This window comes from Coniophora puteana, assembly GCF_000271625.1.
Source record: "Coniophora puteana RWD-64-598 SS2 unplaced genomic scaffold CONPUscaffold_5, whole genome shotgun sequence".
NCBI lineage: Eukaryota > Fungi > Basidiomycota > Agaricomycetes > Boletales > Coniophoraceae > Coniophora > Coniophora puteana.
In genome coordinates this window covers 1745963-1773301 of record NW_006913057.1, presented here as the reverse complement: position 1 = coordinate 1773301, position 27339 = coordinate 1745963, and the positions used below count along the sequence as shown (strand labels likewise).

The 27339-nt window shown below is 52.0% G+C and overlaps 6 protein-coding genes across 6 annotated transcripts; 4 read left to right on the top strand and 2 right to left on the bottom strand.

The window, feature by feature from the left end:
* Positions 1 to 3860: 3860 nt before the first annotated feature.
* Positions 3861 to 4697, top strand: CONPUDRAFT_81756 (uncharacterized protein). Its single transcript, XM_007769454.1, has 3 exons — positions 3861 to 3965; positions 4269 to 4361; positions 4427 to 4697. The coding sequence occupies exons 1-3, from the start codon at positions 3887 to 3889 to the stop codon at positions 4447 to 4449; spliced, it is 195 nt and encodes a 64-aa protein (XP_007767644.1). The 5' UTR covers positions 3861 to 3886; the 3' UTR covers positions 4450 to 4697.
* Positions 4698 to 4740: 43 nt separating this feature from the next.
* Positions 4741 to 5737, bottom strand: CONPUDRAFT_143686 (uncharacterized protein; the record flags this gene model as incomplete). The annotated part of the gene is made up of 5 exons (XM_007769775.1): positions 4741 to 5004; positions 5102 to 5168; positions 5233 to 5276; positions 5395 to 5538; positions 5609 to 5737. 5 exons carry the CDS (start codon positions 5735 to 5737, stop codon positions 4852 to 4854), a joined length of 537 nt encoding a protein of 178 aa, XP_007767965.1. The 3' UTR covers positions 4741 to 4851.
* Positions 5738 to 7764: 2027 nt separating this feature from the next.
* On the top strand, positions 7765 to 10763 carry CONPUDRAFT_81755 (uncharacterized protein). The gene is made up of 11 exons (XM_007769452.1): positions 7765 to 8108; positions 8186 to 8262; positions 8318 to 8387; positions 8441 to 8522; positions 8582 to 9350; positions 9409 to 9483; positions 9537 to 9550; positions 9610 to 9669; positions 9720 to 9837; positions 9896 to 10433; positions 10499 to 10763. Exons 1-10 carry the CDS (start codon positions 8061 to 8063, stop codon positions 10002 to 10004), a joined length of 1422 nt encoding a protein of 473 aa, XP_007767642.1. The 5' UTR covers positions 7765 to 8060; the 3' UTR covers positions 10005 to 10433; positions 10499 to 10763.
* Positions 10764 to 11016: 253 nt separating this feature from the next.
* Positions 11017 to 14778, bottom strand: CONPUDRAFT_103126 (vacuolar amino acid permease). Its single transcript, XM_007769774.1, has 18 exons — positions 14425 to 14778; positions 14238 to 14354; positions 14121 to 14180; positions 13984 to 14068; positions 13917 to 13927; positions 13831 to 13864; positions 13736 to 13771; positions 13615 to 13680; positions 13535 to 13556; positions 13113 to 13481; positions 12986 to 13043; positions 12893 to 12915; positions 12793 to 12827; positions 12549 to 12723; positions 12399 to 12447; positions 12174 to 12321; positions 11914 to 12069; positions 11017 to 11850 (listed from the first exon to the last, which is right to left on the bottom strand). The coding sequence occupies exons 1-18, from the start codon at positions 14666 to 14668 to the stop codon at positions 11766 to 11768; spliced, it is 1773 nt and encodes a 590-aa protein (XP_007767964.1). The 5' UTR covers positions 14669 to 14778; the 3' UTR covers positions 11017 to 11765.
* Positions 14779 to 18430: 3652 nt separating this feature from the next.
* On the top strand, positions 18431 to 20506 carry CONPUDRAFT_54334 (Pkinase-domain-containing protein; the record flags this gene model as incomplete). The annotated part of the gene is made up of 9 exons (XM_007769191.1): positions 18431 to 18778; positions 18834 to 18945; positions 18994 to 19293; positions 19358 to 19470; positions 19521 to 19587; positions 19640 to 19728; positions 19803 to 19900; positions 19950 to 20091; positions 20285 to 20506. The coding sequence occupies 9 exons, from the start codon at positions 18431 to 18433 to the stop codon at positions 20504 to 20506; spliced, it is 1491 nt and encodes a 496-aa protein (XP_007767381.1).
* A 1774-nt stretch (positions 20507 to 22280) lies between these two features.
* On the top strand, positions 22281 to 24236 carry CONPUDRAFT_53933 (uncharacterized protein; the record flags this gene model as incomplete). Its single annotated transcript, XM_007769151.1, has 5 exons — positions 22281 to 22453; positions 22510 to 22660; positions 22720 to 22795; positions 22852 to 24102; positions 24160 to 24236. The coding sequence occupies 5 exons, from the start codon at positions 22281 to 22283 to the stop codon at positions 24234 to 24236; spliced, it is 1728 nt and encodes a 575-aa protein (XP_007767341.1).
* Positions 24237 to 27339: the final 3103 nt, after the last annotated feature.

Here is a 27339-nt window from a genome sequence, read left to right as displayed (position 1 = left end):
GCCTATCGCGTGTTATTCGAAGCTGACGACCAGCCTTGTCGTTCGCAACATGTGTCGCTGTTGCCTTTCTTCTCGCGCGCACGCTGTGGAATAGATGTCGGTTTTCATAATCGAGCCGAGTCCCATCTTTGTAATTCTCGAGAATGATGACATTTTCTTGATGCTGAACTTCGGACGGCCTCGCGGAAACTCGGGATGGACGTGGATTCGGTCCTTGTTCGGGTCAAGAAGTGAGCAACGAGCATGGCAACGCCGGCGCGTGTCGGTGACCGACGTTGTGTTGTGCATGTACTTTGATACTATATAACTAATATAGACTAAGTGAGAACCGCAAGTAATTCAATGTTGTGGTGCTACCAGCAAGACGGCGCCCGTCGTAACGGCGTCGCGCCATGAGATTTATGTGGTACTTTGTTGGAGGCAGTGTCCTGTGATAGGGCGGTTTCTTTGAACAAAGACGGCTGGTCGTCGTGTGATCGAACAACAAGGGATCGCGCTGGCGGGTTGATCTTCAGGGGTGGCAGTTTGTGTCGTACTAGGCCTCCACAAAATAATCAACAACAGCGATTGTGAAAGTCGTCAAGAATACCGTTCTTCTAGAAAAGTTATTAATGCAATATAGAATGTAGCTATCATAGCAGCGGGGCTTCCATTCGCGATCGGTGCATCACGAAGGTGACGAGGCTGCGGGTTGCACTAAATTAGTGGTAGAAACGCGAGCGACGCGGACGACGTGGTAGTGAGGTTTGCTCTGCTGTTCTCCACGTCGCCTAAAAAGCAGGAAAGCGCAACAAACGTTGTCTTACCCGTTGTCTTGACTCAGATGTTTCAAGAAAACCAGGCAACATTCTCAAGTCGAATGTGAACTAGAACAACATCGTCTCTATGATACCGCCTCCTGGTTCTAAATTCTGACAAGAGAGAACTGCGCATTCAGGTCGTGGTCCTGGTTCCTCTGTGCAATTATTATTACTATTCGTGCCTGCCATGCACTCCGAACTGTATCAGTAACAAATTTAAACAACCCTCTTGAGAGAATCCGCTGTAGAAAGAGATTAGGAAATCGGAGGATCGACCGATATCGATTTCTTGGCCTAGACAATTGGAGACGTCCAAAGCGGCACGGCATTGGCTAAGCATGGACGTTCTTCGAACTGTGAATAGAATTTTGGCTCACCGTTGGTACCTCGGCGAGAACTAAGTCACACGCCGGGGCCGTCGTGAAGGGACCGAGAATTTTCAGTGTGGACGAGACCGAGGTAAAGACGTAGTACTACGTGCCAAATAAGCCCCTATAAACTCCCACATGAGAACGTCAGTCGGAAGTGGTCTGCCGTTCAAGGTTTGGATTGACAGCTTGGTCCGTTGCAGCAACGAGTGGGAAGGTCATCGGCCAAGTACTATGCAAGCAACTCGCGTCGAAATTAGCTTTCAGGTCCGTAGTAATGTGGCCCGAAAGTCGGGTTTCAAGGGCTTCACCCAGAAATAATACTTGGATTGAAGGAATGGCAACCATTCCCTGTTCAAATGCTGCGCAGCGCTTTCCTTTGGAATTGTGAATCTGGGTCAATCATATGCAGTGACCTTGGGCCTTGAAGCTTGAAGGAGCCGATATGCTTGCATGGAGTTGTCGAGCCAATCATAACGAACCGCAGGTCCTTGCGGCTCCGATCGTATAAGGCGTTTAGCCAATCAGAAGCGAGCAGGCGTATGCTTACACGTAATCTATCCCAACGTCTGGTGTTCGCCATGAGGGGGTAGCCAAGGCATGCCCTCAAGACCTTCTGTATATGACCAAAAGCAGCCAACTTATACTTCGCCGTCTTGGTACAGTCAACTCCCTCTTAACCCATAGCCCTCCGTGGACACCCACAGGTATGGGTTAGCAGGGAGTATGGGTTTCGAGAATGTCCCAAAAATAGATGCATGAAATTCTAAAAATAAACGCACGAAATACGGGAAACAAGTCTATTTGGAAAAATCGAGAGTAGCCAATTGATCACGTCTAGATGAGCTGGCCTTGCCAGGAGCAACTAAACTAGTAATCTTCGACGATGCCATCCCCTCTGACACCTCTGCCCGAAGCTGACGAGTGAACGATCCCAGGACAACGTCGAGTTTTCGAGCGTTCAGATCATTCATATTGTCGAGACACTGTCCAATCACTGATGTAGCTTCCAGCACCTCTTGCCGCGTTGGGGGGAAGTTGCGCTGGTTCATCATCAATGCATCAACACCAACCTCAGACTCATCTACATCTTTAACCCCCCGCCCTTTCCCTTAGTGACTATTTTCTTGAGCTTTTGAAGGCCTTTCTCGAGGACTTTTAAGTCGATTTCATCCATAAGCACTATGAAAATAAGACGTGTAGTTGATTAAGGACTGGCAGGATGGTACCGTGTCGCTACAGCTTGGAATGTATATCTATTGGGGATAACTATTGCTACTATAAGTTCCGAATGTATGGGTTTTTTCGCCCTCAAGCCCATGGGGTATGTGATATCAGGGAGTTATGGGTTTCGGGACTCATTTGGGTGGGACAAAACACGATGGGTAGCAAAACCCATGGGTTAGCAGGGAGTATGGGATTGGAGGGCTATGGGTTAAGAGGGAGTTGACTGTATCTCTTGCTACGTGTTCTCCAGCGCAACATCGTCCAAGCGCCGTGACGACGAATGATAGAAATACCTCACCAAGTTGCTGGCTTCTGATATTCTATGAGCCCTTTTCGCTCTACCAATGGTTGCCCGCTGATCGCTGCGTCAGCAGGTACCCGGTTTTTCTTCCGAGAACGAGGACGCTGCTCTTAACTCTGTCAGCCATGGTTGTACAAGGCTGCGCCGTGGTGTAAACCTTACTATGCCGTCCTTATGTGGCGGTCTAAGATGGCAGTCGTACAATGTTATCAGAGAACTGGCTAGAGGTTGTTCGCCTACTTGGAGACTGAGAATGTTCACCCCTAACGCGAGTTCTGAAGATTGTAAGCCTGTAAGCTTTTCCTAATGACGTCGCAGCCTCAGTACATGCGTGGCGTCACAGACCGCCACCTGTGAGGGAAGCATACCAATAGAGTATTAAAAACATTGTTCCGTGACAGGCGGGTGCAACAGCAGCCTAGGCTAGCGGCTGCATGAAGGCTCGAAGCTAGGGCATGGATACTCGTCGCGACGACACGGGTACGGCGGCCAAAGATGGTCCAGATCCACATGGACGGCGTTTGCGTTGCAGGGACTAGCGCGAAGAGACTTGGTTTAGTCACCGGCCGCGTCTTTCGCAACGATGGGTATAAGAATGCACAAGATAAGATCGTGGGGGCAACAGTTGCGCCCGGGGAATAGTCAGTCTGACCAAAAAGTGAGCGCGTGGGGCGATCTGCAGACTGCGTACCCTATTCGCATGAACACCAGAGCTCAGCTGCCCACGCCATGAGAAGTCTCCAACCTAAAAAGTAGGAACAGAAATGGAGATCCACACGCTATCCCAGGGACGAACTTGCGGAACAGTGGTCACCAAGCAGCATGTACGTGGGCATGGAGCTGCTACTACGCATAGCACACCGCGTACTGGGGTTGTCGCCAAGTGGCCAGAAATGAGAAGCCATCCCATGAGACACCATGGAAGCGAAATCCGGTCGGTGAGTGTGGCCCGAAATAAGCAGTCGCAAGATCGTAACAACGTTGTTGGTAGCAGATGCAATAAAGGCTGAGTAAAAGCGCGCCTCAAGACAACGGTGACTGCAAAGAACAGGATCGGGCTTCTCGGAACGCGACACAGAGTCACACGGTCACGCGTCACCCATGTGTGAAGCGCCCAACTGTTCTTGTGTTTGGCGCTGACAGCAAGGTCAAGTCACTGTTCGAGGCCATCCATCCATACACCACTTGCGATGAACCAGGGAGGACATCAGGGAGGAGGTGCATTCGGTCAAGCTCCCCGTCAGGAGGCAATGGAATATATCTGCGCTGGTACGCAAACAAAGCTATCCGTCTCATGTGCCGAGGGTATTAACTACGTCTCTGAATCCCTCATGACGTTCGCACTTCTCCTTGGCTTGCCATTTGTTCAACTGCCACGCTCTTATGATGCTTCTGGATGTCCCTTTTACCATGTTGCCTGCTTGGTGTGCTCTCGTGGGACTCTATCCACTCTGGCTTTCCGCCCTACCGTTCGGATTGGTCCCCTTCATGCATCGTCGCCTGCGCAATTTTACTCGCCCTTGCGCTCGCATGGTCACTTCTGAAACTTCGCACCCGTCTCTCACCATCTAGACTGTGGAGCAAAAAACGAAATCAAATCGCGAGAACCGATCCGGTGCCGCGAATGTGGCCACCGTATCATGTACAAAAAGCGCACAACGCGCAGTGCGTGCAACATTCCTTCATTGGCCTCGTGTTGACTCATACGCGCATCCTTGTCCTTTTCTCAGTGGTGCAATTTGAAGCACGATAATCCTCGGCGTTTTCGGACCGCACGCTTTCAAGCACATGTCCCTCATGGAGACACCACCCGGATCTTTAGACTTTAGACATACGTCGCCACCCGTGGCCTGCACAGTCGGCCCGAATGATCTATGACGCTCTTGCTATCACACTCTACCAGATTTGATAGCCCTCAATCACGGGAGTCCAAAAAATGGATTAGATGCGCGTATGTATTATAATGCTGCGTTAAGCTGAAATCCAAAAACACCTTGTAAGGCGAATTAAACGGCGGTATAATATGCTCGGGGGAAAATTAGGTGCGAAATAGGATGATTAAGAAGGTTGGTGTTTTATAGACGATCCTCGATCTTACATCTCCGCGCCATCATCATGATATTACTGCGTTGCCTCAGAACAGGTTCCGGCCGCCTCAAAATTTGTCCAGCTTACGGAACCAAAGGTTTAGCAGGCACGTTACGACCAGTCTGTCGATAAATATCGCGTTGTCAATCGAGGTCGGGACAGAAAGCCGTGTACGCGTGGCGCTCCACGATGCGATGCGCTTCCCCGTTAAATCGACGCACTGTAAGGACAAGGGAAGCCGTAAGTCTCAACTCATTGCAGCTAACGTTCGTTCGATTCGGGGCATAGGTGCCACTGCGATGAGCGAAGCCACGTACAATCATGTCGTTATTGCGCTCCGGCTTCCACTTATACTGCTGTCCGCCGAACGTGAAACGCCTTGATCTGATTAATTCAGCCAAAATATCAAGATCAGTATGCCAAAAAACATCAAGCCGGAACCACGTACTTTGAACTCGACTTGGCTTTCAGGCGCAGGTCAGAGAATGGGATCTTAGAAACAGTTAGTGTTCATTTGAATCATTTTTTGCATTCTCGGAACTAAGTAGCACAATTGCTTGCACAGGAAATTCGCGAAGCACAGAGAAGCGAGGGATTGGTCTTTACTCACTGGACCATCGGTGGCAAAATAGACTCGGCCATCCACATCTGACATCCATTCGATGGTGCCTGAATTCCCAAAATGCTGATTCGTGTCTGCCCGCCTGTGGTAAGAAGTGGTGGCATTTTGGGAGTGGTTGCCCGGATGAAGAAACTGTTGCCAGAATAGCCAGAGGTCGCGGATCGTCAACAAATAAAGTTGAGTGGCAGGCAAGGGTACGCACTCTGTATATCTCCATGCCACATCCTGGTTGCGAGCCCGCTGGCTCCTCGAAGATTCTGAGATTGCGAAAGTCGGCAGGCCCCACCGTAGCTGCCCAATGAAAACTGTACGCGTTCTCAACGCTGATCATGGTGGAGAGGGCAAAGGAAGGATGAATGAGGGGAAAGAGGCGACTTGGAGGCGTTGGTGACCGAGTAGAGACGCGGGTAGTTGACAGGACGACGCTGAGGACCTCACAGAATTTAAGTCGGGACAGAGGGCCGTATTCCGGAAGCAGACGGGTAGATCATCAGCATCTTTGGGCGTGAATTTGACCTTTGAAAGCCACATGTGTGCTGCGTTTGACAGAATGATCACCACATTATTTCGGCCTGCAGTGCGGATCGGAAGCGGAACCATCGATGAGTCTCAGATCCTAACCCGTCATAGACATATATGGGCGCCCAATGTCGTGTTTCAGCACCAGCCGATGCCCTTCCGTCGTTCATCAAACCGAGTGTTTGGCCAGTAAAACATGACTTGGAGCCTTGTGCAGTAAAGGATGTTGCGAGGGCAGCGCTAGGCAGACTGGGCGCCCCGGCACATTGGTGGATTTGCTTTGTTCGCCTGCAAAAAACAGGATGACCCTGGCCAGCTGGTGACTTCATGGCGGCCGCTTAGACAGCTATGACACGACCCTGATAGACTATGAAGCTGTCAAAAACGCTATCGCCACAAATCGCATGGGCTTCTGCAAACGCGGACGCTCTACGCCAAAGTCCCAGATACAGGTTTAAAAAAGGCATAAGTCCCCAGCCACGGATTTTCCGATGACTACGTTGTTACATTTAGATTCAACGGTCGAGGTCTTGTTTAAATGCACTCAGCCCGAGTTCCACGGACAGAAACTCAGGGTAGCGAACCTGAGCAGACCTGAACTCGAGCAATGCTCGTGTGCGCCTTGCCCCTGGCGTAACATAAAAGACACAAGGATTTCAACCCTTGGAAGGAACGGAGACCGATCTGGGTTAATTCGATCGTTGCGTCTCGGAGGGTGCACCGGTGATGGTCAGGTCGACGTTCTTTTGCCGAGTCTTTGATTGTGGTAGAATATTGCGAGGCACCATACGCCATTGTCGACCCGAAATATTGCGGTCTTTTGGCATCGTCCATGGTTTACGCATGCGCTTTTGTCGGCATTTATTTCGTCTTTGTCCCGTTCATTCACTCTTGCAAAATTCCTGGTATGCCAAACATTCTACGCACCGAACGAATCGAAGTACCATACGTAGTACGCAAGGATAGAAAGGCACCGGAACTTAAGTGAGAAGAGGTTGTTTGTGGCATGAAAACGTGGCATAATGTCGGAACGCACCTAGCACACCATGAAAGCCCGACGTCATAGGGCAGCGGATTTCCGAAACGCATTACAATCGGCTTAATCAATCTCGTAAATACACGTGAACGATTTATATCTCCACTTCGAGTGTGGCATGTAAGCACAGGCTGCAGGTGTTTTCTAATGTTCTAACTCGTGAAGAACAATGAGGGCTTGACGGCGACTCCACAACTCGTTTAGGCGACGTGCGGGTGGTAGGTTGATAAGAGAACATGATGGGTACCATTGTCAATTTGGCATTAAGACGACTTGCGTGTGTAGAACCAAATGGGAGATTCCAATGTACATGGTGAACAAACAGGTCGCCACAACTCGTGTTTCAATACCGTCAAGGAAAAATCATGCCTTCGAGCGATGCGAGCGGGTCGCCTCCTCCAGATGTAGGAATGTTCGTGTCAAAGCGCGCGCGTTTGCTCGGCTCGTTACAAGGATGTTATTACAGCTTACTTACTCGCTATGACACAGTCAGCGATGCTAACGGTATATAAAGCTACGCGGATTAGGGCCGTCACCCTTCTTGCCCGTTACCCTCATTGTATCGCTGCGCTTGCAGGTATGGACCTAACGGTTGGCGGAAAAGGGCGATAGATGTTCAAGTGAGTATTCTTTGAGCACGCTTGGTTGCAGTCTGAGTGGTGATACCCGTCGCCATCGGTGCCAGATAGTGGCCGAAAGCTCCTATAGGGCAGCACTCGACCAAATTAGGTTGTTCTCTTCCTTTAGCCCAAGCGTACGACTGTCAGTCATCCTTGGATGTTTTCTGACTGAGCGCAGAGCAGACGAAGAGTAGGGCGAGCTGAATGGAGCTGGAAACATTGCACGCTTGGAGGGCAGGCGAGGGGTCTGGACCGCAGACGAGGGAAATGGGGAGATTGGATCGGATGATGACAGCAGGATATCTTAGTCATACCGGGGCCGAAACCCCTTCTTGCCGACGGATTGCGTCCTTGAGGGGCGATGCCGCTAGCATTCTCTCGCTGGGCGCACCGTTCTTCACATCGTCAAAAACAACTCTCCCCGCCTTTCCCCGCACTTGAAGCCATCCATACACCCTCCATCTGGTCATAAGCAAACAATGTCCGAACGTAAAGAGTCGACGCGCAGTCTCTCAAGAGATATTGAAGTGTGTCTCCTTGCGCTCCACTAGAAATAACAATGGCTCACCCTCCCCTCCCCTTTCCTACTCGCCCCCAATTACAGGACTCTGACCAGGAGGACCACGACGAGGGCAGTCCGTCTCAAGCTCCCGGCAAGCCTGGCAGGAAAAAGAATCCGAAGTTAGTGCAAGCTGTCCGGCCGTGTCATGCAAGTGACTAATAGCCCCTCCATCAGCTCGCAGGCAGCCCGGCGAGACCAGAACAGAATAGCACAACGCGAGTTCCGCCTCAGAAAACAGCAAAGGGTATGCCATTGCCAACACTATGGTTCTTGTTTCAGGTCTCATCGCCACGTTAGATTCGCGACCTTGAAGCTCGTGTGGAGCTCCTCTCAGGTAACCAGGATGAAGCTCTCACAGACCTTCGTGGTATTCTCAAAGGCAAATCGAAATCGTTAATCATTCTTTTGTCTGTATTCTTACCCTATTTCCGTGGACAGATCTTATGACTGAGAACCACACTCTTCGCGGGCTGCTGAAGAGCGTCGCCGGCTTCATTGGAGAAGGAGCAGGCGGGCTGCTACCACGCCTCGGATGGGACATGGCTGATTTCAACGCACTCATCAACAAGACTGAGACTGACACTGCATGGGAGGCATTCCAAACTCGTCGCACTCACTTGAAGAATGGCGCATCTTCGGCCGATTCCCCCGCTAACGGTGCAGGCGTCACGTCCTCAATGGTTGGCCCATCTCCGCCAGCAACAGGCACAGCATCCAGTAATACTGGGTTGAAACGACCAAGTGAGGATGATGTTGCACGACAGTCAAAGAAGAGTCGCAGCATGAGTGACGCCGGAGATGGAGATTATCCTCTCCTAGTCCCACCAATGAGTGCGGCTGGCATGTACCCCCCTCCACCTGGACGCTCGCCCGATAACGGGCTGTTTGGCGACCTGATGCGCAACACTAGCTCGCCTATGTTCATGTCTCAGAATGGTGGCAACGGCGTGGTTAGCCAGTCGAGTCCGGCTGCATCGGGTCAGTATGGGACACCGCCCAATGGTGCAGGTTACTCGGGGTACATGCAACCGACAATGTCTATCTCCGAGAATGGCTTGCCTGCGATGAACAACTACGGGTCAAAGAACAACGGGGTTACCTCTACCTCTCAGCAAGCACCAGCTAGACGAACGTCAAATGAGGAGCCAGATGACAATACAGAAACATTGCACGATCCCAAGAAGGTGGAAGCTTGGAAGCTGATAATGTACGTGCACCTCTATTGCATCATCATATTCTTTTAATAAAAGATGTATGTGAACCAGGTATCACCTTGAGAACTACATGAGAAACAATGCCTATTGCTTACCTTCCTCATTGCGTCCAACACTTGTACAAAGGTATGACTTTTGCCACTTAGATTTATTTCCTATGCTGACCTTGTGGACTACAGAACGATCAACCATGGTCAGCATATACGGGTTGTGTTGTCAGAATTCTCTCTCTGATCGTATCGAACGTTGCAGAAAGCGCCATTGACAAGATATTACATCCTGAACTCCGCGACCGCATCATACTTCTACGAGGTTTGTGACTGACTCGAGCACAATTTTACACTGACTCAAAGGTTCCATAGGGCAGTTTTCGTTACCGGATTGCATGTTTGACTACAAAAAAGCGATCACGGTGCACAGCGACGACGTCCTTGCGCACGCAAACTGGGAAATCGATGAATGGTGGTTACGGAAATATGCGTAAGTTTGCAACACCCGCTTATATCTTATATGTCTGACAGTGATATCACCTATCCAGGTTCCTGGTTGAGAAGAACACGCTTGCTATCTGCAACAGATGGCGTGTGGAGCGTAACGAATCGGAAATCTCCCTCACAGACCTTGGTGCTCAAGAAGGACCATCTTAAGTTTTCTTCACTGCTTATTATGGGGCGCTCAGTAGATGCTAGGCCCAAGCCAGTGCCTCCGCGTAAGCCGTTCGCATGCGCTGATGCTTGGTAGTTGGACCCCGAACGGTGGGCTATTGTTGGTCGATCGTATGGACCTAGGACTTGGTTTGGACCGTAGGTTCATCGAAGGAATTTGAAAAGTTGCTTGATTATAAATGTACATAGCGCGGGGATTGCTGCGGTATAATGCGTGTTTATAGTATACTCTAAGTGTTGTATGTATTTGAAAACACTATTTTACCTGCACGAGCGACAATGATTTGGCGCATGCCCAAGGTGATGGCCTCTCAAACGAAGGTAGAGCTAGCAAGACCCATGCCCGCATTACCACGAAGCCTTCTTCACGCCGGGAAGCTCCCCATCCAAAGCCTTCAGTCTGAATTTGTGCTGAAAAGGACCTCACATCAGCCCAATACTCTCGGCTGACCACAGGTCATAATGTCCCAACTCACCCGGCAGAGCCCAAACTCCGAGATAATACCCCGGCCACGGCCTGAGTCAGTGCACCGGTTCTTGACGGTCGTCGGGCGTGTGTACTTTCCGAACGTGTTCAGCTGCAGCTGGGCAGAGTGGCGGACCTGCGGGGGCAACGCCGCGTTGCGCGCGACGACGAGGTAGGCGCGACGGACGAGCTCGTTGGCGTTCACGAGGTTGCGCGCCTTGATGTCCCGCAAGACGCGTGCGGTAGGCATCTTTGAATGTGATTTTCGATTTATCCCAAGGTGGGGTGTGAGGGTGTGGGTTGTGACGTCCTCCGGTAGCTTGGGGAGGATGAGTGAAGACTTCGATATGTTCTCAAGAAGGCAATAGTTAGAGGCCTTTGGTCAACAAGCGCAAATATCTGTCCCGCGTCACTCCGTTGCGGCGTCTATACAACTTTTCTACCCTTAGTAGAGAAATGTGTGTAGACCTGGTGAGCAGCCTCCAGCTTCAACCTCACGTCACGGAAACACTTGATGTAGTCTGTACAGACATAGAATGATCGGTGCTAGAACTCTTCGATTCAACAACTCCCAGCGACGAAATCTCGTCTCCTCGCTCTTTGTCCTTACATTCTTCGCATCCGTCCTCACGGTCTCTGCGTCGAACGTTCTGCCATGTCCAGTTCGACCGGACAGGAGTAGGTTCACTGAGTCTGATGCGTCACGGCACGCAGTAGGCAACGCACCCGCAGTTGTGGAGAAGAGGCCGAGGCGGTGGATCGAAGAGAAGCCAGTTCGGTGAAGAGAGGATATGCGTTTCCTGACGGACTTTCAGGAGGATACAACGGGACAGATGCGTTCAACGTTCCAAAGGATGAAGGATTTGCTTGAAGAAGAAGAATCTGAGGTTGCACAGACGCAAGCGTGGTTATATGGTCATCTTCCTCGGCGTCGGATAGGCTAGTAAAATCATAGACTCTTCAAAGAGATGACCGCCCTTCCTACTCCTTCACTCTGCTTAAACGGCATTTCGGTGCCAGAACGCAAATAAATTCTTTGTCGATTGATAGAGTCCATGACCGTTGTATACATTGGGAATAGTGAATGTGGTAGATAATGCTTCCACCGCGCTGCCCGGGATGCATGGCCATGGCGAGCAGTGTTGGATATACTACTGTACACTTGCATAAATGTGGGTATAGATGAATGAGGTCGTAACACTCGTCTCCCTACCGGTAAAGAAGGAGAGCCTTAAAGACCATACATAAAATTATTCGATGGGGGGATGCCAAGTCCTCTATGGCTCATCAACGTTTGCCTGATCACCCTCTTGAGCTATCCGTTGGCTGCGGTAGTGTTCCTCTTGTTCTTGATGCGTTCCTCTGATTGCCACGGTGGAAACAGACATTGAGGAAAGAAAATTTCGCGATTTGACTGAGACTTACGGAAGGGGATGCTCCTGGATGGGAAGACAGCAGATGAAGACTAGGATGTTAATTGCAAACTGGCAGATAAAAACAACATGCAGAGCATCTGCATAGGATTCGACTGCAGCTCTTCTCACTGACGGTGCCATGTCAGGTATTGAGCCGATTGAATGCCTGGTAGCGCCATTTCATCAACTTAGTGTTTGTAATATCAGACTGGAGTCAAACTGCGTACCGTATCTCCTCAATGATCTAAAGGCGTTAGGCATTAGCGTAACCTCGCAAGGTGGAAATTAATTGAACTTGCCTGCGCAGAGTTCGGTCCGGTAATGCGTTGTTTCAGTTTACGCAGCAGCACGCTCTGGAGGATCGCCCCGGAAAGGCTGACACCCAGCACTTGCCCAGTAGTCCGGAACAGATACGTGACTGAATACGACACGAAGAAGTAGGAACGAACATCAGCTCCGAAATTCTGTACAGCGGTGGTAGAGACAACGGCTCACTTCCGGTGGCTACGGGCATGTCCTCTTTGTAGACGCCCGCGATCATCGCCTGAGGAAATGGAAATTAGCACTCCATTCTCTGACGCTGTAGATTTAATGTGCCCTTCCGAGGCTGCCGGATGACAAGAGTCGCGCGCGTCGGGTACTTACAATGAGTGTACTCGTAATGAGACTAGCCATACCCAGCCCTTGGGGGACGACGTCAAACCAGAGGTGGAACTGCGAAGTCTTGTCATTCCAGCATGCGACGAGCGCGCTCGCGAGCACGGTCAAAAGCGCCGAGCATAGTGTGAGTGTGTACAGCTTCCCGGTACGCCGCATAAGCCTACAAAGCATACGATCAGGGCGTCAAGATAATCGGCGGATGTTTCACTTCAGCGCGTAGATCACGCACCATCCGGCAAATACACTTCCCGTTGATAACGCAATCTGAGTTGACGGAGTGGATCAGCCTTGAACGCTTTTTGCCGCATGGGCCTTGGGAGGAAACCAACCGAGTGGGGCAACAAGTGTAAACCTGCCAGGAGGGCGTGGTCAGCAGCAGGATCACGGGGATCACGGAGAAGTAGTAGAATAATTATACTCACCGGCATTGGCAGATGAATTCAGCTTGACGGCGGAGAAGTACAGAGGAATATTGTACAGCTACCGTATCGGCGAGTGCGCGGCTGTCATCAGACATTTCGAGCATGAACGCACTTGATCAGAACCCACCATAGAAAACGAGGTGACGGAGCCCAGGAAATTAGCGAGTGACACGGCAAGCGGTGTGCGTCGGGTGATGAGACGCAGAGGCATGACTGGGAACGGTGCAACGCGTGCCTCCACGTATACGAATGCTCCCCAAAACACAACACTTGCAGTGAACAGGCCCCATACGAGAGGATGACTCCATGACAATTCCTCCGTCGTCTTGAGACTAAAGCCAAGCAGAAGAGTTCCAACCGCGAGAACGAGGGTGAATGCGCCCAAACCGTCAATCCGCCGCAGCTTGGTCCACAGCGGCTGGTTCTGGATCTCGTCGGACAGTTTGATGTTTACCTTTAGTGCGACTATTGTGAAAGAGATAAAGAGAAGGGGTATCTGAACTTGCATGATAAGCGCTACGTTGAGAGTAGTCGTTATCAGGCTAATACCTGAAGCAAGAAAGCGGCCCGCCTGCTCAGATATAATGAAATGAGATCCTCAATATCATCCGCGGCGCACGCACGCTCACCATCCCAATGTGTCATTGACCCAACCACCAACAGGGCCTCCAAGACCAGCTCCCAGGCCGAATAAGCTGTCATAGCGATCAGTTCGCATGCCAATTGATGATCTGACACGATGTCACGTACATGTTGGTCATGCCTTGGTATAAACCACGCTGCTTCCTGTAATTCCATTTTTAATGAGTTTTCGACGGGCGTACGGTGCGGAGAGACGGCTTTACAGGGGTATAAGATCTGTAATGGCCACACTGCTGACTGCAGAATAAAGTTGAGTGGGCAATCGCCGGGCAGATGTTCCTAAACTTACCTGTCATGACCCTTGTAACGCCACATGAGCTAACAAACCGACAAAAGCAGTCAATGACAGCACGCACCCACCACCGCCCATACCTGCGATGGCACGGGTCAGGATAAGCATCTCCATGGAAGATGCTAGGCCACATCCGATTGTGCCGGAGCCTTTGATAAAACATTGAAGCTGGTGCCCCTGAGATGACGATGCAGGTCTTACCAAAGAGCGTCAACCCAAGGAGCATTGCACCTTTCCGCCCCAGAATGTCGGCGAGTCTGCCTGAGGTCATTGTAAGAGTGTGTGCCATGTCTCAGGTACTGACTAGGGAGCACGGACCGTAAAGCGGGGTGAAGCAGCATACAGACAGAAGATAGGACGTCCCGAGGTAAGACGCTTGATTAGACTTGTTGAAGTAGCTACCTATCGGCGAGAGTAGTGTCGCTACGATTGTACCTACAGACCGGAGAGAAGTAACGATTTAAATCAGTCACTGTAGTCAAACAAGAGATCGAAGAGGACGAACCATCTAATGCGCCGAGGAAGACTGCACTCCACAAGCCTGTCAGGATCCAGAAGAGATCAGCGCGAGAGGGATCGTTGAGTGGTGTAACCTCTGACGTCTCGGAGTCGGCATCCGAGTTATCTAGGGCAGCCGGGCCCGGACCGGCATCGTTACTGTCTGGTGGAGCGTGGTATGAATGGTCATAGTCAGCCTCTGCCAGGAGGCGACTTGTCTCCTTCGGTGACGTTCTGTGGGTGACGGCCATGGGCGAGGAACTGTGCACTAGTTGCCGAGAGTGTTCCCTGGTCTACACGATAGGAGAGCAGCGTGTCTTGGGCAGCGGAGTCGCGTTATAAAGGGACCCGGGGTGGACAGACGCGCAGGGACGCGGTGAAGGACATCTTTTGCTGCTAGATATACGAGCCGCGAGGTCAAGCGACGTCCACACCACTTTATGATCCACCTTGTCATGCTCCGTTTATGTCGGCGTACGTCGGCCTCCTCCGGTGCCTCTTCCTTCCCAGTCCACCGACGCTCGTCCACAATTCTGTATGCCGAATCCCCTTTCCGTTTAGCCTTCATGTCCAAAACACGCACCGTACGCCTCGAGCTCTCCCTCATGTATTGTATCTGCACAACCGGGATGACCCCCACTGCCCTGGGTAATGCGCTTTGCCTCCCAAGGACATCTACCTCCGACACGATTCCGGTGATCGAGGAACCGCGTCCGGATTTCCCACCAAAGTGAGCAAAAGTCCCTTCTAACGGGCGCGCTAATGTTTTTCTCTCTCTTTCTTTTCGAAACAGCGATCTCGTCGCGTCGTGTCTCGATATTCTATTTGACTTCTCCATTCCACGGCCGGTAGTGCACGTCGGCTAGTCGTGTGGCCTGTCGGACATGCCCTTGGGCCTTGGTACCTGCGCTCTACGCTCCGAGCTTCACGGCGCGCTCAGAGACTTACCTACACCACACGCACCAAAGCATTTTTCAGGCTCGGGAGGTATTCAGAAGTCACGAAGCTCTCACAAAACGAGCGACAAAACGAGCGAGATCAAGCAGATGAGGCGACATCTATACCCGTAAGGGCGGCAAATCTGTCTGAGAATCAGATCGATCGTATACTCATTGACCAACGATATCACCCAACTTTCACACTTCGCCCGGTGCCCTCACGAGGATTCTCTTTGCGAACTCGCGGAGTTGGTTTTGATCAAGGACATCTTTAGACGGGTGGCGGCTCTCCGGGACTTACCCTTTGTCTCCTCTCTTGCGCTCGCATGAAGTCATCGTTCAATTTGGGACAGGCACTAAGCCCTGCGGCTGCGTCTATCAACATGTGCTCACACAATATCTCAGACAATCAGACGCGTCGAGGAGTAATCATTGAAATGAACGTTCCGCTCTCATCATCAACAATGCCAGATTGGCTTTCGGGACCAAGTCCGAGCTTACTGTAAGGCAAGTTCAGGTCCGCGAAAGTATTCTGCTTCCTCGGAGTGCTCTGGATAGAACCACACCAGCAGGAAGAAACCCGTCCCGAGACTGTTCTCATGGGCGCTCGGTAACTTCCTTTCCATCACTTCGTCCTTGGTCGGATAACATGGCTGCGAACGTTCGCACATAACAGTCACATTCAACTTCCCGTCCTCTGCCATTTTTAGAACCCGTACTCTTGGTACTTTGCAGGAAGTTACCGGCCCTGTAGGAAAACACGACCTAGTAACAGCAGCTTTGTGGGCGCTCACTTGCATCAATGGCATGGAATTGTACACTGCGCCCTTTATGTACTTGGTCAACTTGCGATACTCGCGTGGATTAAAGCTCGCGGCGATACTCTACGGATCCGGTGGTTGATTGGGCGGGTGTATCGGATCCACGAGGGGCAATAGCTCTCGCGTGGCATTGAGTTGGTCTTGCGGCTCCAATAGCACGTCGGCGCAGGTCCTTTTGTTTGGTGAATACGCGTTTTGTTTCCTCCACCGTGTTCTCAACTCATTTCTGATGCAGCAAGACAGAACCGCAGTGTATGCCATTTTGATGCCATTTCCCCTGGGGCTAACCGGAGATACGGCGACATTGAGCTGTCATTCTTAGAAGATGCTGTCTGGATCAGAAATGATCACACTGTATGACGTAGGTGGGATGCTACCGTGGGCAGTCTTCAGTCAGTGGAGTCTCGTCTACGTTTGCTAAATGCTCACATTCAGCATTGATCAGTTCTCGACTCGATGCAACAACGGGTCATAGTCATTGACGTTACAATCAGCATGCAAGGTCTAGTTGAAGGACCTACTTTCTGATTGGACTTTCAGAGTTTGACGTTTTCGGCGCATATAGCCACGAAAGATGTACCATTGGCAATGTGGCAAGAGTTGACGTTGCTTGCTCTTTGGTTGGCAGCTACTATACTGCACCTTGGAAACTCCAAGCACTACTGCACACGTGAGCGCCTTTCGAGACGGTGTTAAACCGTTGAGCCCGAGGCCCGGACTCGGGAACCGACGAGGGAATCTGCCAACTGTCAGTCGGAAGCCAGCTACTGGGTTTCAATATCGCAAAATCAACTTTGGGCTCAAGTGTTGCACAGTTAACGACTACCACGCGTCCTGAGGTTTTTTCCAAACACCCAACTGAGGATGCTCGCTCTTCTCTCATCGGAGCCGCCGCGGAAGAACAAGTACATTTGCCCGTGCATGCATGCGATTGGACGCCTTGCGAATCCGCCTGCATATTCACTGCGACAGCCAGCAACAGGGCCGCCATTTTCTGACAAGGTTTGTCAATAGAGGCATAGAGTTCGTAGATACTGTGATTGGTGTTCTTTGGTTACCTTCACATTAATTTGCGAAGGATGGCCGTACACGGCGTACAGCGTCCGACTCAGCTGGGGTTTCCCATCAGTTTACACAAATGAAAGCCGTGCATGTCAACATTTTTACCAAGTCTCCACTTGGCCTACTAACTTGTACGTAAAGCTTAGTCAAATGAACCTCGGCCATGGCTATATATAGATATCGAGCACGACCAGTTGCCGGTTGGTTTGTACTGAGGCTGGCTCGGTGAAGTCTTCGATGGTTCCGTTCAGCGCTTTAGAGAGGTCGTAATGATGCCAGTGGCTGTTGAGGAGGGCAAAGTAGGGCTTGGTGAAGGACAATTAAGCGAATGATCGACCTGGGCCTGGAATGAGGCAAAGACCGAGTTACCTAATTGAGATGCTGTTTGTGCCCCCATCCCTTACGCGCCCAGGGACGGTCAAGCTTATAGTAATCCGCTCAACACCTTTAACGACGCTCCCCGCCACTTTTTTTTTTCTTTTTCCTAACTATAGCCGTCTCCGCACCTGGTCCTCCTGGCTGCTCCCCATCCTCCCCTCTGCGCATAGGTCGTTCGTTGCTAGGATCCAGCCACTCTTCCTCGTGGTTCCAATTTCCTTCTCGACGCATCCGAATCTCCATTCCACAGAATCTCGCCATGCAGAGCCCACCTCCGTCCGCACCTTCGACTCCCAGCTGGAAATCCGTGTTCAAGCGGCAGTCATCCAAGAAACAGCTCAGCGGCATGGGCACACCTCCCATTCCATCTACTGAATTCGGCGCGCGCCACACCTCTTCTCCGGCCCAGACAACCAAGCAATCACCAACAATGTCTCGCATGCCTTCCCTCACCCCCGTCGCAACAACCCCCGTCGCGGAGCAGAGACCCTCGAGAACGTCTTCCAACACTCAGTCCAGCGACTCAAACGTGGGAGACATGACTAAACTTCCAGATCTCGTGCCTGACTTGACCTTCCTCTCTGACCCATATCAGCAGCCAAGTAGCCTCCCCTCATCCACAACTCGTGTCAATGGCCTCGTCACTCCACCTCTTTCACAGCCCCGAGAACGGACCAAGTCGGAGAAACGGGCGATGTTCGGTGCGGCAGCCACGCCGACGCGGATCCATACCGCTGCTGCATCACAGCAGTCTTTCGCGCTTCCAGGAGGAACACCGGCTCCCAAGACAAGCGGTCCGCTTTCGCCCAAAGGAATGGGTGCGTCAGCTACCCGGTTTATACGACGCGTCGCATCGGCACCAAACGCAAAGGCACTCTTCTCGAATGGTTCACGCTCAGCAACGACGAAGAACGGCTATCTGGCACCCGACGAGACCGTTCCCCCGCTACCGCACGTTCCCTCGACCTCGTCGGATCATGGTGACAATTCGCTCGAGACGCTATCGTCGTCAGGCTCTTCACGAGAACGTGGCCGGACCAAGCGCAAGAACAAGTATCCAAACGGCCAGCCGCAAACTAGGATCACTAGTGACTCTGCCGAAGGTCCGGGCAAGGTTGCTTTCCGTCGAACCTATTCAAGCAACTCGATCAAAGTTCGATCGGTGGGTATCATTGGATCTATTCGCGCTGGGTCCAAGTAACGTTGATCTTAATCAGGTAGAAGTTGGTCCTCAAAGCTTCTTGAAGATCAAGATGCTAGGCAAGGGTGATGTCGGTCGTGTCTACCTTGTTCGGGAGAAGAAATCAGACAAGCTTTTTGCTATGAAAGGTATGTTTTGTTTGTGCAGTCGCCTTTACGCAGTTAACAGCGACGTAGTGCTGTCTAAGAAGGAGATGATCGAGCGCAAAAAAATCAAACGCGCCCTTACGGAGCAGGAGATTTTGGCAACCTCAAATCACCCCTTCATAGTGACGCTATATCACTCTTTCCAGTCTGAAGAGTATCTCTACTTCTGCATGGAATACTGCATGGGCGGCGAGTTCTTCCGTGCTTTGCAGACACGACCTGGAAAGTGTCTCCCAGAGGATGGATCGCGGTTTTACGCGGCCGAGGTCGTGGCGGCTTTGGAGTATCTTCATCTAAATGGTTTCATTTACCGCGATCTGAAACCTGAGAGTGAGTCTTCTATATGACATAGATGGTTCCCCACGCGCTAAGTTTGTCCCTCAATCATTATCAGACATCCTTCTGCACCACTCTGGGCATATCATGTTATCGGACTTCGATCTTGCCAAGCAGTCTGGCTACCCAGGCGGGCGTCCCCCGACCATCCATCACTCAGAAACGAATGGGGTAAACCATCACGTGCTCATTGATAGGTTATTGCTTACTAAGCACTCTAGACTCCTATGGTTGACACAATGTCCTGCACGGCTGATTTTCGGACGAACTCGTTCGTTGGTACCGAAGGTAAGATCTCTTTTCCGCCGGCGGACTTGTCCTCATCACAAGTCAACGTCAGAATACATTGCACCTGAGGTGATCGCTGCCCAAGGTCACACTGCCGCGGTTGACTGGTGGACCCTTGGTATCCTGATCTACGAGATGATTGTGAGTGGTTCCATCGAGTTGGTTTCTGCGCATGTGAGATCGAACTAACGAGCGCCGGTGTGTGATTAACTTAGTTCGCCACAACGCCGTTCAAGGGCAAAGAGCGAAACGACACCTTCTCGAATATTCGGTTGTTACCCGTTCACTTTCGGGATACTCCTAAGGTCACAGGGTAAGTCCTTTGCAGGACGGGCGGGAGTATGTATTAACCGCTCGCGTAGCCCATGCAAGGAGGTTGTTGTTCGGCTGCTCGACAAGGACGAACGGACTCGGCTGGGCAGCAAGAGCGGCGCCAGTGAGGTTAAGCAACATAAATGGTTTGCAAAAATCAACTGGGGATTGCTACGGCATGCGCGACCTCCGGTGAGTAGTATCCACATCCTTACGTTGATGGCGTGGGATGCCAGGCCGGCACAGTGTACTGTGGTCGTACGGCTGTTCTGGTATTATTATCTTCTCATGCTACGTCGAGGAGATGTGTGGTTCTCCGCTATGCGATGTTCTGATCCGAGCGCCTGTTCGTTGCTCAACTGACCGCCGCCTCATTGATGTACAGATTATTCCCTCGTCATCAAATGGGCTCGATGCTGTAAATTTCCGACATTTGAAGGAATCAAATTCTCTCCATCTCGAATTGCAGGGCGTGGCTGGCGCTGGCTACAGCGTACCGCCGGGACCTGGCACGCCAGGATATGACGATGGCATGGAAGTGCCGGCGGATGGCGACTTGTTCGGTGCATTCAATAGTGTCACACTTCACTATGATGGTGAAAGCTAGGCACATGCGATGATGTGCACTACGTTCGGTTATCTCCTCTCCAGAATTTCGCAGTTGTCGCTCTTTAAACTTTCACTCGCGCTATCTTACATGCTCTCGTAGACATTCATTTTGGTTTTCCTGGAAAAATTTCCTTCATTTGTATCATTGCCTGTCATCACGTTACAACCTACTGCATACATTCCCTCTTAGTTACTTTGCATATTCTGAATTGCTCACTGTTATCTACATAGTTAACTCGCCGCACGATCATTATCATCTCATGCCTTAGATCCGCTCTTTGATTTGTCTTATCACACATACCCTTACAGTCACCTATTCTAATCGTTGCTGTTGATGCGGAAGGCCGTGTGGGATACGTTAGAGAAAATGCGGAGCAGGACGAATAAAGATAGCCATAAGTTAGGGGGAGGATAGTGCATCAGCATCATCAGCATCAGGCTTGCATCCACGGTACGTAGTGCTGGGATGACGGCGTGATGTTGATTGTGCTGCATATGGACGGGTCGCAAAATGCCGCCCGGTGGTTCTCATATGGTCTGCAATTGAGCATGAAATACTTCCGAGGTGCGGGTACGTATACCAGATGGCACAAAGCTAGGGGTAAGCTCGAGGTAAGCTGCTGGACGCGGGTAGAGACGACGGTCCTGAAATCGACCGAAAGTAGATTCAACAGGTCCAGTGGTGGCGCACTCAACAATACAGGCAATGGAAGGGACCGAAAGGGCGGAGGAAGGCGGGAATGGAGTTCTTTGCGCAGATCATCATCGTCGAGGAGAAGCCGAAGAGGACGAGCGGCAAGTCCATATCAGGAAAGTGAACGTCGAACTGTATTGTTGAAAGGACCCCGAGAACCTTTGATGCAAACCACCGTGATCGAGACGAGCTGAGCCGGCTGTGTGGGAAAACGAGGGTGCGGGGCACGCGAACAAGTCTATCAGACACGGCGGCCGGGGGAGGCGATTAAAAGCGATGAAACCATGCAACGATGCAACAGCCCGCGCAGGAAAGGGGTTAGGTGACGATTATGAGAAAAGACCGAGAGAGGCGAGGTGCTGGCACAGGGCGTGTAGGCGATATTTGTGCGAGAGCACTGTTGTGTCCTGAGCGAGAGCATGAGGCGGGAGAGTCTAGAGGAGTTTGGTGAGTTGTCGACGTCGCCCGTTCGCTGGCTTTGGAGGGGAAATCAGATCTGCATCTGAGCGGCGAATTTGAATTGGGCAGCGGCAACTTTGGCAGTCACATGGAGGTCGGGCGACAGGTGGGCAGGACATGCCATATTGGGACAAGTGTGAGCCGCCTCGGCGCCGAGGGAGTGGCTGACGGGTGATTTGAAGTGTTGAGAGTATTTGCGTGTATTTATGATAATATTTACCGATTGATGAATTCCGATCCCGGCCGCGGCTTGTGAGATGCACCCTGGATTGCGGTCATGCCAAAAGTGGGACACAGCGGCAGCAAAATGCGTCTCGCGGGTTCACGTAACTATTTTCGGTCCAAACGTATTTCTCCACCGCCCACTCTCGTTTATACACTTGCCATAGAAAAATAAAAACGAGTTGTTCGATCGACGGTCTGCTTCTTTCCGTCGCTCGTCTGCTCGTCCTCAAAAAACCGTCCTGTCCCTTTCACTTTCACCGTCAAGTTCTCCACCATCCTCCTTCCACCCCGCATCGCACCTTCCTTCGTCTTCAATATGCAGGATGGGCACCCATACGAGCATACCAGGCAGCCGTCCTGGTCCCGCCATCCCCACCAATCTCCGTACCAGCAGATGACGTCCTCGGGCATTGTCTACGCCCACCAGCCTTCGTCTACCTCCCATTCCTCCTCCGCTGACAGCAGCCCTGTCGACGACATTGGTCTCAAGGTCCATGAGCAGCAGCAGCCCCTGGCTCCCAAGGCGGAAGCCAAGCCCCAGGCGACTTTCCTGACAAAACTCTACGCGTATGTGCTTTCTTCCCCATAGTCCGCCACACGATCGTATCTGACGCGACTCGCAGACTCCTCGAACGCCCCGAGAACCACCACATGATCAGGTGGGATCCCGCCGGCGAGCACATCATCGTCGAGCGGCCAGAGCAGCTCGCGCTTCATGTCCTCCCCACTGTCTACCGCCAGTCGAGATTCGCAAGCTTCTCTCGGCAACTAAACGTACGTCAGCTTCTTTTCCCCTTCGCGCCCCTGGTTCCTACTTACGAGCCTTCCTTCAGATCTACGGTTTCATGCGCAAGGTCAACCTGCGCAATGTCGACCCCGCGATTGACGACCCCGATGCCAGCACCTGGTGTGAGTACCATGTTCATCTTACACCCCTAAACACGTCGCTCACTGCCGCGCCATAGCCCATCCAACCCTCAACAGGAACTCTTCCCCCGACATCGTGGCAAACTTCAAACGTCGTGTCCCTCCCCGCTTGCCCAAGCCCCGCAAGCGCGATACCCAAGAGGCACCAACGATACCCCCTCCCCGCTCTGCTATCGGCATGGGTCCCGTTCCCCTCACCGTCCCCAACACTGTCGGCCACAAGTCCACTCCCTCAATGGGGAGAGCTCGCGGCTTCTCGGCTCCAGGCTCCTTCACTCTCAGCCAGGGAAGTGCTGCCGGCTGGGGATCCTCGTACCCTCGTTCCACTCTGCCCCCCCTCACTGTTCCATCGGACCCACCAGCGTCCCACCACCACGGGATGTACAACCAGAACCACTCCCACAATCTTCACCCTATCTCTCCCGCCGTCGAATCTCCCTCGACCCAGTTCAGCGCGATGGGCCCTGGCAGCGGCTATGGTCACTCTACTCATAGCCACAATGATACCATCGTCCAGTCTTCACAATACCCTTACAACGAGCAGAATTGGTCCTTCCCTCCCAACGGCTCCTCGAGTCATTCTGGCAGCCTGTCATCACTGTTGAATCCTCCGAACTCGTCGGGCTATAGCCGCCCCACCCCCACCATCAATACTTCGTATGCTTCCAACTATTCTGGCATGCCTATCCACAACGACCACTCTCCCCCTTCGTTGTCTCCGGACAGCCGCCCGACAACGGGATATTCGATGTCGTCTGTCTCGTCGCTGCCCTATGAAGAGGCACATCACCATGGGTATCACTCGATGGCCCATGACGACTATTCGCGCCCGGGTTCCAGTCATCATCGCCCTAACTCCCCCGGTCTTTCCCGTCCTCCGTCGTCGTCGAACAAGTATGCCCCGCTCAGCATCCGCCGTCCTCGGCGTCACAGCCAGGCGATGAGTCCCTACCCTTCGCCTTACGATCATTCGGACCGCCCATCGACGTCCCCCCATCCTATCGACGACGGTAGCATGCCTCGCGTTCGTAGCATGATTCAGCTGCCTTCTGCCGACTACAATTTCGGGGGCGGCGTCTCTCAACCAGAGTTCGCGTACTCGGCGGGGGTTGGTAGTGCGGCATCCATTGATTCATTGGATGCACGTGGTGGATGGGGACAGCACCATTCTGTCCGCCCTTCAACAAGTACCTCGTCGATCTCGGCTGCGTCCCATACCTCCTCATCGCAGGCGAACACGCCTCCCCTTGGTGACGGGTATGGCCATGGTGGGACAGGGATCAATAGATGTGAGTGACCTGTTAGTCCTGCAAGTCTTATTGCTTATGTTCATGTCTGAACCCTAGTCTCTCCCGACTTCGGCTTTGTGCCCATGAACGAGCATATGCCTCCCCAGTATACCAAAGCGGCCGGCGGGCTGTAGCCCTGCTCTTCCTTGCATTACATAGAATTCGGCACCTGGCTTCTCATCTCTCGTTTTCCGGTATTTGTTCATTGTCTTTGCTCCCGGACTTGTCCTCGTTCTTTACATTTCTCACTTGTGGTTTGGATCTCGATAACAACAAAAACGACTGCTCACATTGGACTTTGTCTTCGCATCTGATTCCCTCACAAATACCCCTCACCATCGTTCGGTCTTCTGTACATCTACACCTTTGCTGCTCACAATGTACTTTATCGCATTTGCTCGATACGATCACGGTTGCTCCGTGAATGGTTACCCCTTCCTTCGTCGATATACCTTTGCCTCAGTCTGGTTCAGCCAATTAGATTGCCTTTGTCGCTACAGCATTGCAAATACCAAATGGTCTTTCACGCTTTGCACAGAACCTGATGTGATTGGTGCAGTGTAGTACTCAATCGCATGACGACGGTCACAGCACATGATGTGCTCTCGTCTCTTGCATCTGATTTTGCAGGTCCAGTAGACTTGCGCGAGGCTAGTAACCGGGCAGCAACCGGGTGCACATGGGCCCTCTGAGTCAACTCTGATGTGAATCAGGTGGTTGAGTGACTCTTGAGTTGACACGCATGAACCAAGGACACCTGAACAGAAACCTACGTTAGACCAGCATCAGCATCGAATCAGCGACGCTGATGCTCGCCAACAAGCATTACTCCTAACCAAAAATCATTCCAGGGGGCCGGTCACCCGCAACAGCTACCACTGACCGCCGGGGAATCATCACCCGGTCCCTTGTCAACGTCGACGGTTTAACGTTGACACCAAGCTCTGTTACTCACCGTACTGGTCGCAAGCGCGCTTATTCTCTTAAGAGTCTCGCGGTCTGGGAGTCTCACCCTGCGCCCGCTCGTCGGTCGGCTCGCCGCGATCGTTGTTGCTCCGTTTCGCTCGCTGCAAGGCTGTCTCACACTCAACAACACTGAACAAGGAAGCGCATTGGTTGCATCCCCGACCCGATGATCACTCAAGCGCTTCTTGGCGGCCTCCGCCTTGGCGCACCACCTGCCACCCCAGACTCAGACCTCGCGTACATGGACAGCTGGCAGCACTAGTACTCTAACTTATCTCTCGAGTCTCGCATGGTGCCGACGGGAAGAACTCCGACGTTGATGCGCAAAGCTACGATCGGGGGAGCTGATCTCGAGTCGACATTCTCGGCGGCGTTTGACATTTTGGTCGATTGGCGGGAAGCTTCTGAACGCCCCCGACTCCTCGACGTGTTCGCGCGACGCAATAAGCGTTACCTCACAGAACACGCGCGCTAAGTACGCGTTATCGACGTAGGCAGACGCGTGACGAACGCCTCCCAGCACGCCCAAGATCTACCCATGGGTCACCGTCATGGGCTACGCGCTTCAGCTTCAGTGGGGAAGCGATCGTGAATTTTGGGGCACAAACTCACTTCTGGCTTTCAAGTACACGAGTTCAAACCACTGGATAGCCCGCATAAGCCCAGCCCAGCCCAGGTCCGTCCGCGTCAGTCCCTTAGATCTAACTACATACCTTTCATTCCAAAAATCAGTCGGAGTTTCGACTTTCTGTTTGAATGCACCGTTCAACGTTGCTTTGATCGTCGAGACGCACAAAAAGGATAAAGAGGAACTAAAGTACAAGGGAGAAGCCCAAAGTGGCCGCTCTCTGGGACCGAGTGCTTGGAAAGGTGATACAGATGCCGCGAATGTCAGGATGGGTGGCGGATCTCAGCTGGCGGTGAGAACATGCCCATGGACTAGGAGATCGTTGGAGTTTGCAGCTCGTTCGAGGCTATTTTGCACCTGTGCGATGACCGAACGCATTCCTCACGAGACCAACCTCGTTTCTTGATTTCATCATCTCATGTCATACCTTTTCCCCACCTCGGGCGACTCCGCCATGGTGTGATAGAAAACCCGGATACCCACGACGCCGGTGCAAAGCCCGCCCAAGATGAGAGTGATGAGATGTGTTTGTTGCAAGGGCGTAGAAGGTGACGTCACGAGCTTTGTACTTAATTGAGGTTCCCGCGGGATCAGTGTGCGATTATTTGACATTTGAGCAATGCGGTTTACGCTGCACGATCCATTGTGGACTTAACAAGGTGTTTTGACTGACGACGCGAACGTGCATATCAACCAGATATCCAGCTCAGGTCCTTGACGGCATACGAAACCCCGTGGTCAGCGGGTCAAACGGGATTGCAAGAATGTAATTAGTGAGAAGTAAGATTGAATGGTTACTTTGATCCCTTTCTTTGATCTCTCGTAATGCAGAACCAAAGCGGCATTACGGGATGCGGGGTAGAGACGGCCCTGAGCTATCAGACATATTCGAAGATCAACTGCACCAAAATGCCCAACCTCCGCTATAGCAAATCGGAACGAAATAGCAAGGCGGGCGGGCACATGCACATGCACGAGCGGCCCCAAACGGAGAGGTTCGGGCGTACGGGGGCGATACGGCGGATACTCTGATATGGTGGGTGCAATGGGTGGCGTTAGCCTTACAGATATGGCCGCTCAAATTTCTGGGGGACAACTTGTGTTTGCGACATTGAGTTCGTCCGGATGCAGGGCCACACTCTCCGTCTTGAGGCGGGCCACAGTGTGGGGACTTTGCATCAAACCACCGTCAACGCGCGCTCGGGAGGGCGGGTCGAAGTTGCGAAGTTAGGAAGCCACACAGGCAATAACAGGATATGATCGAGAGCTATCTGGCGCTGTTCGAATTCTAGCCCGTGCGCCGTGCCCATGGAACTCGGAGTAGCCACGAACCAAGTGCATCCGCACCAGTCCGCGCCCCGTTGACGTCGCCGATCAATGCAGTGGCGATGAAGAACTTCGAAGTTTGAAAACGGTTCGCTCATTTGAACCGCACGTGGGCTGATCCGGATCACCCCTCCTTGGTGCACCCTTGTGCTGCATAGGGAAGGTGACAAGCAAAAAATAGTGCTTGTGAGACTTGCACAAGTCTTGTAAAGGGTATATGCCTGCCCAAAACATGTCTGACAATTTTTATGCACTGGGAACGCACTAATGGTTGAATCTGGCCATATTCGCCCATAATCAGGAACACAATTAGGCAT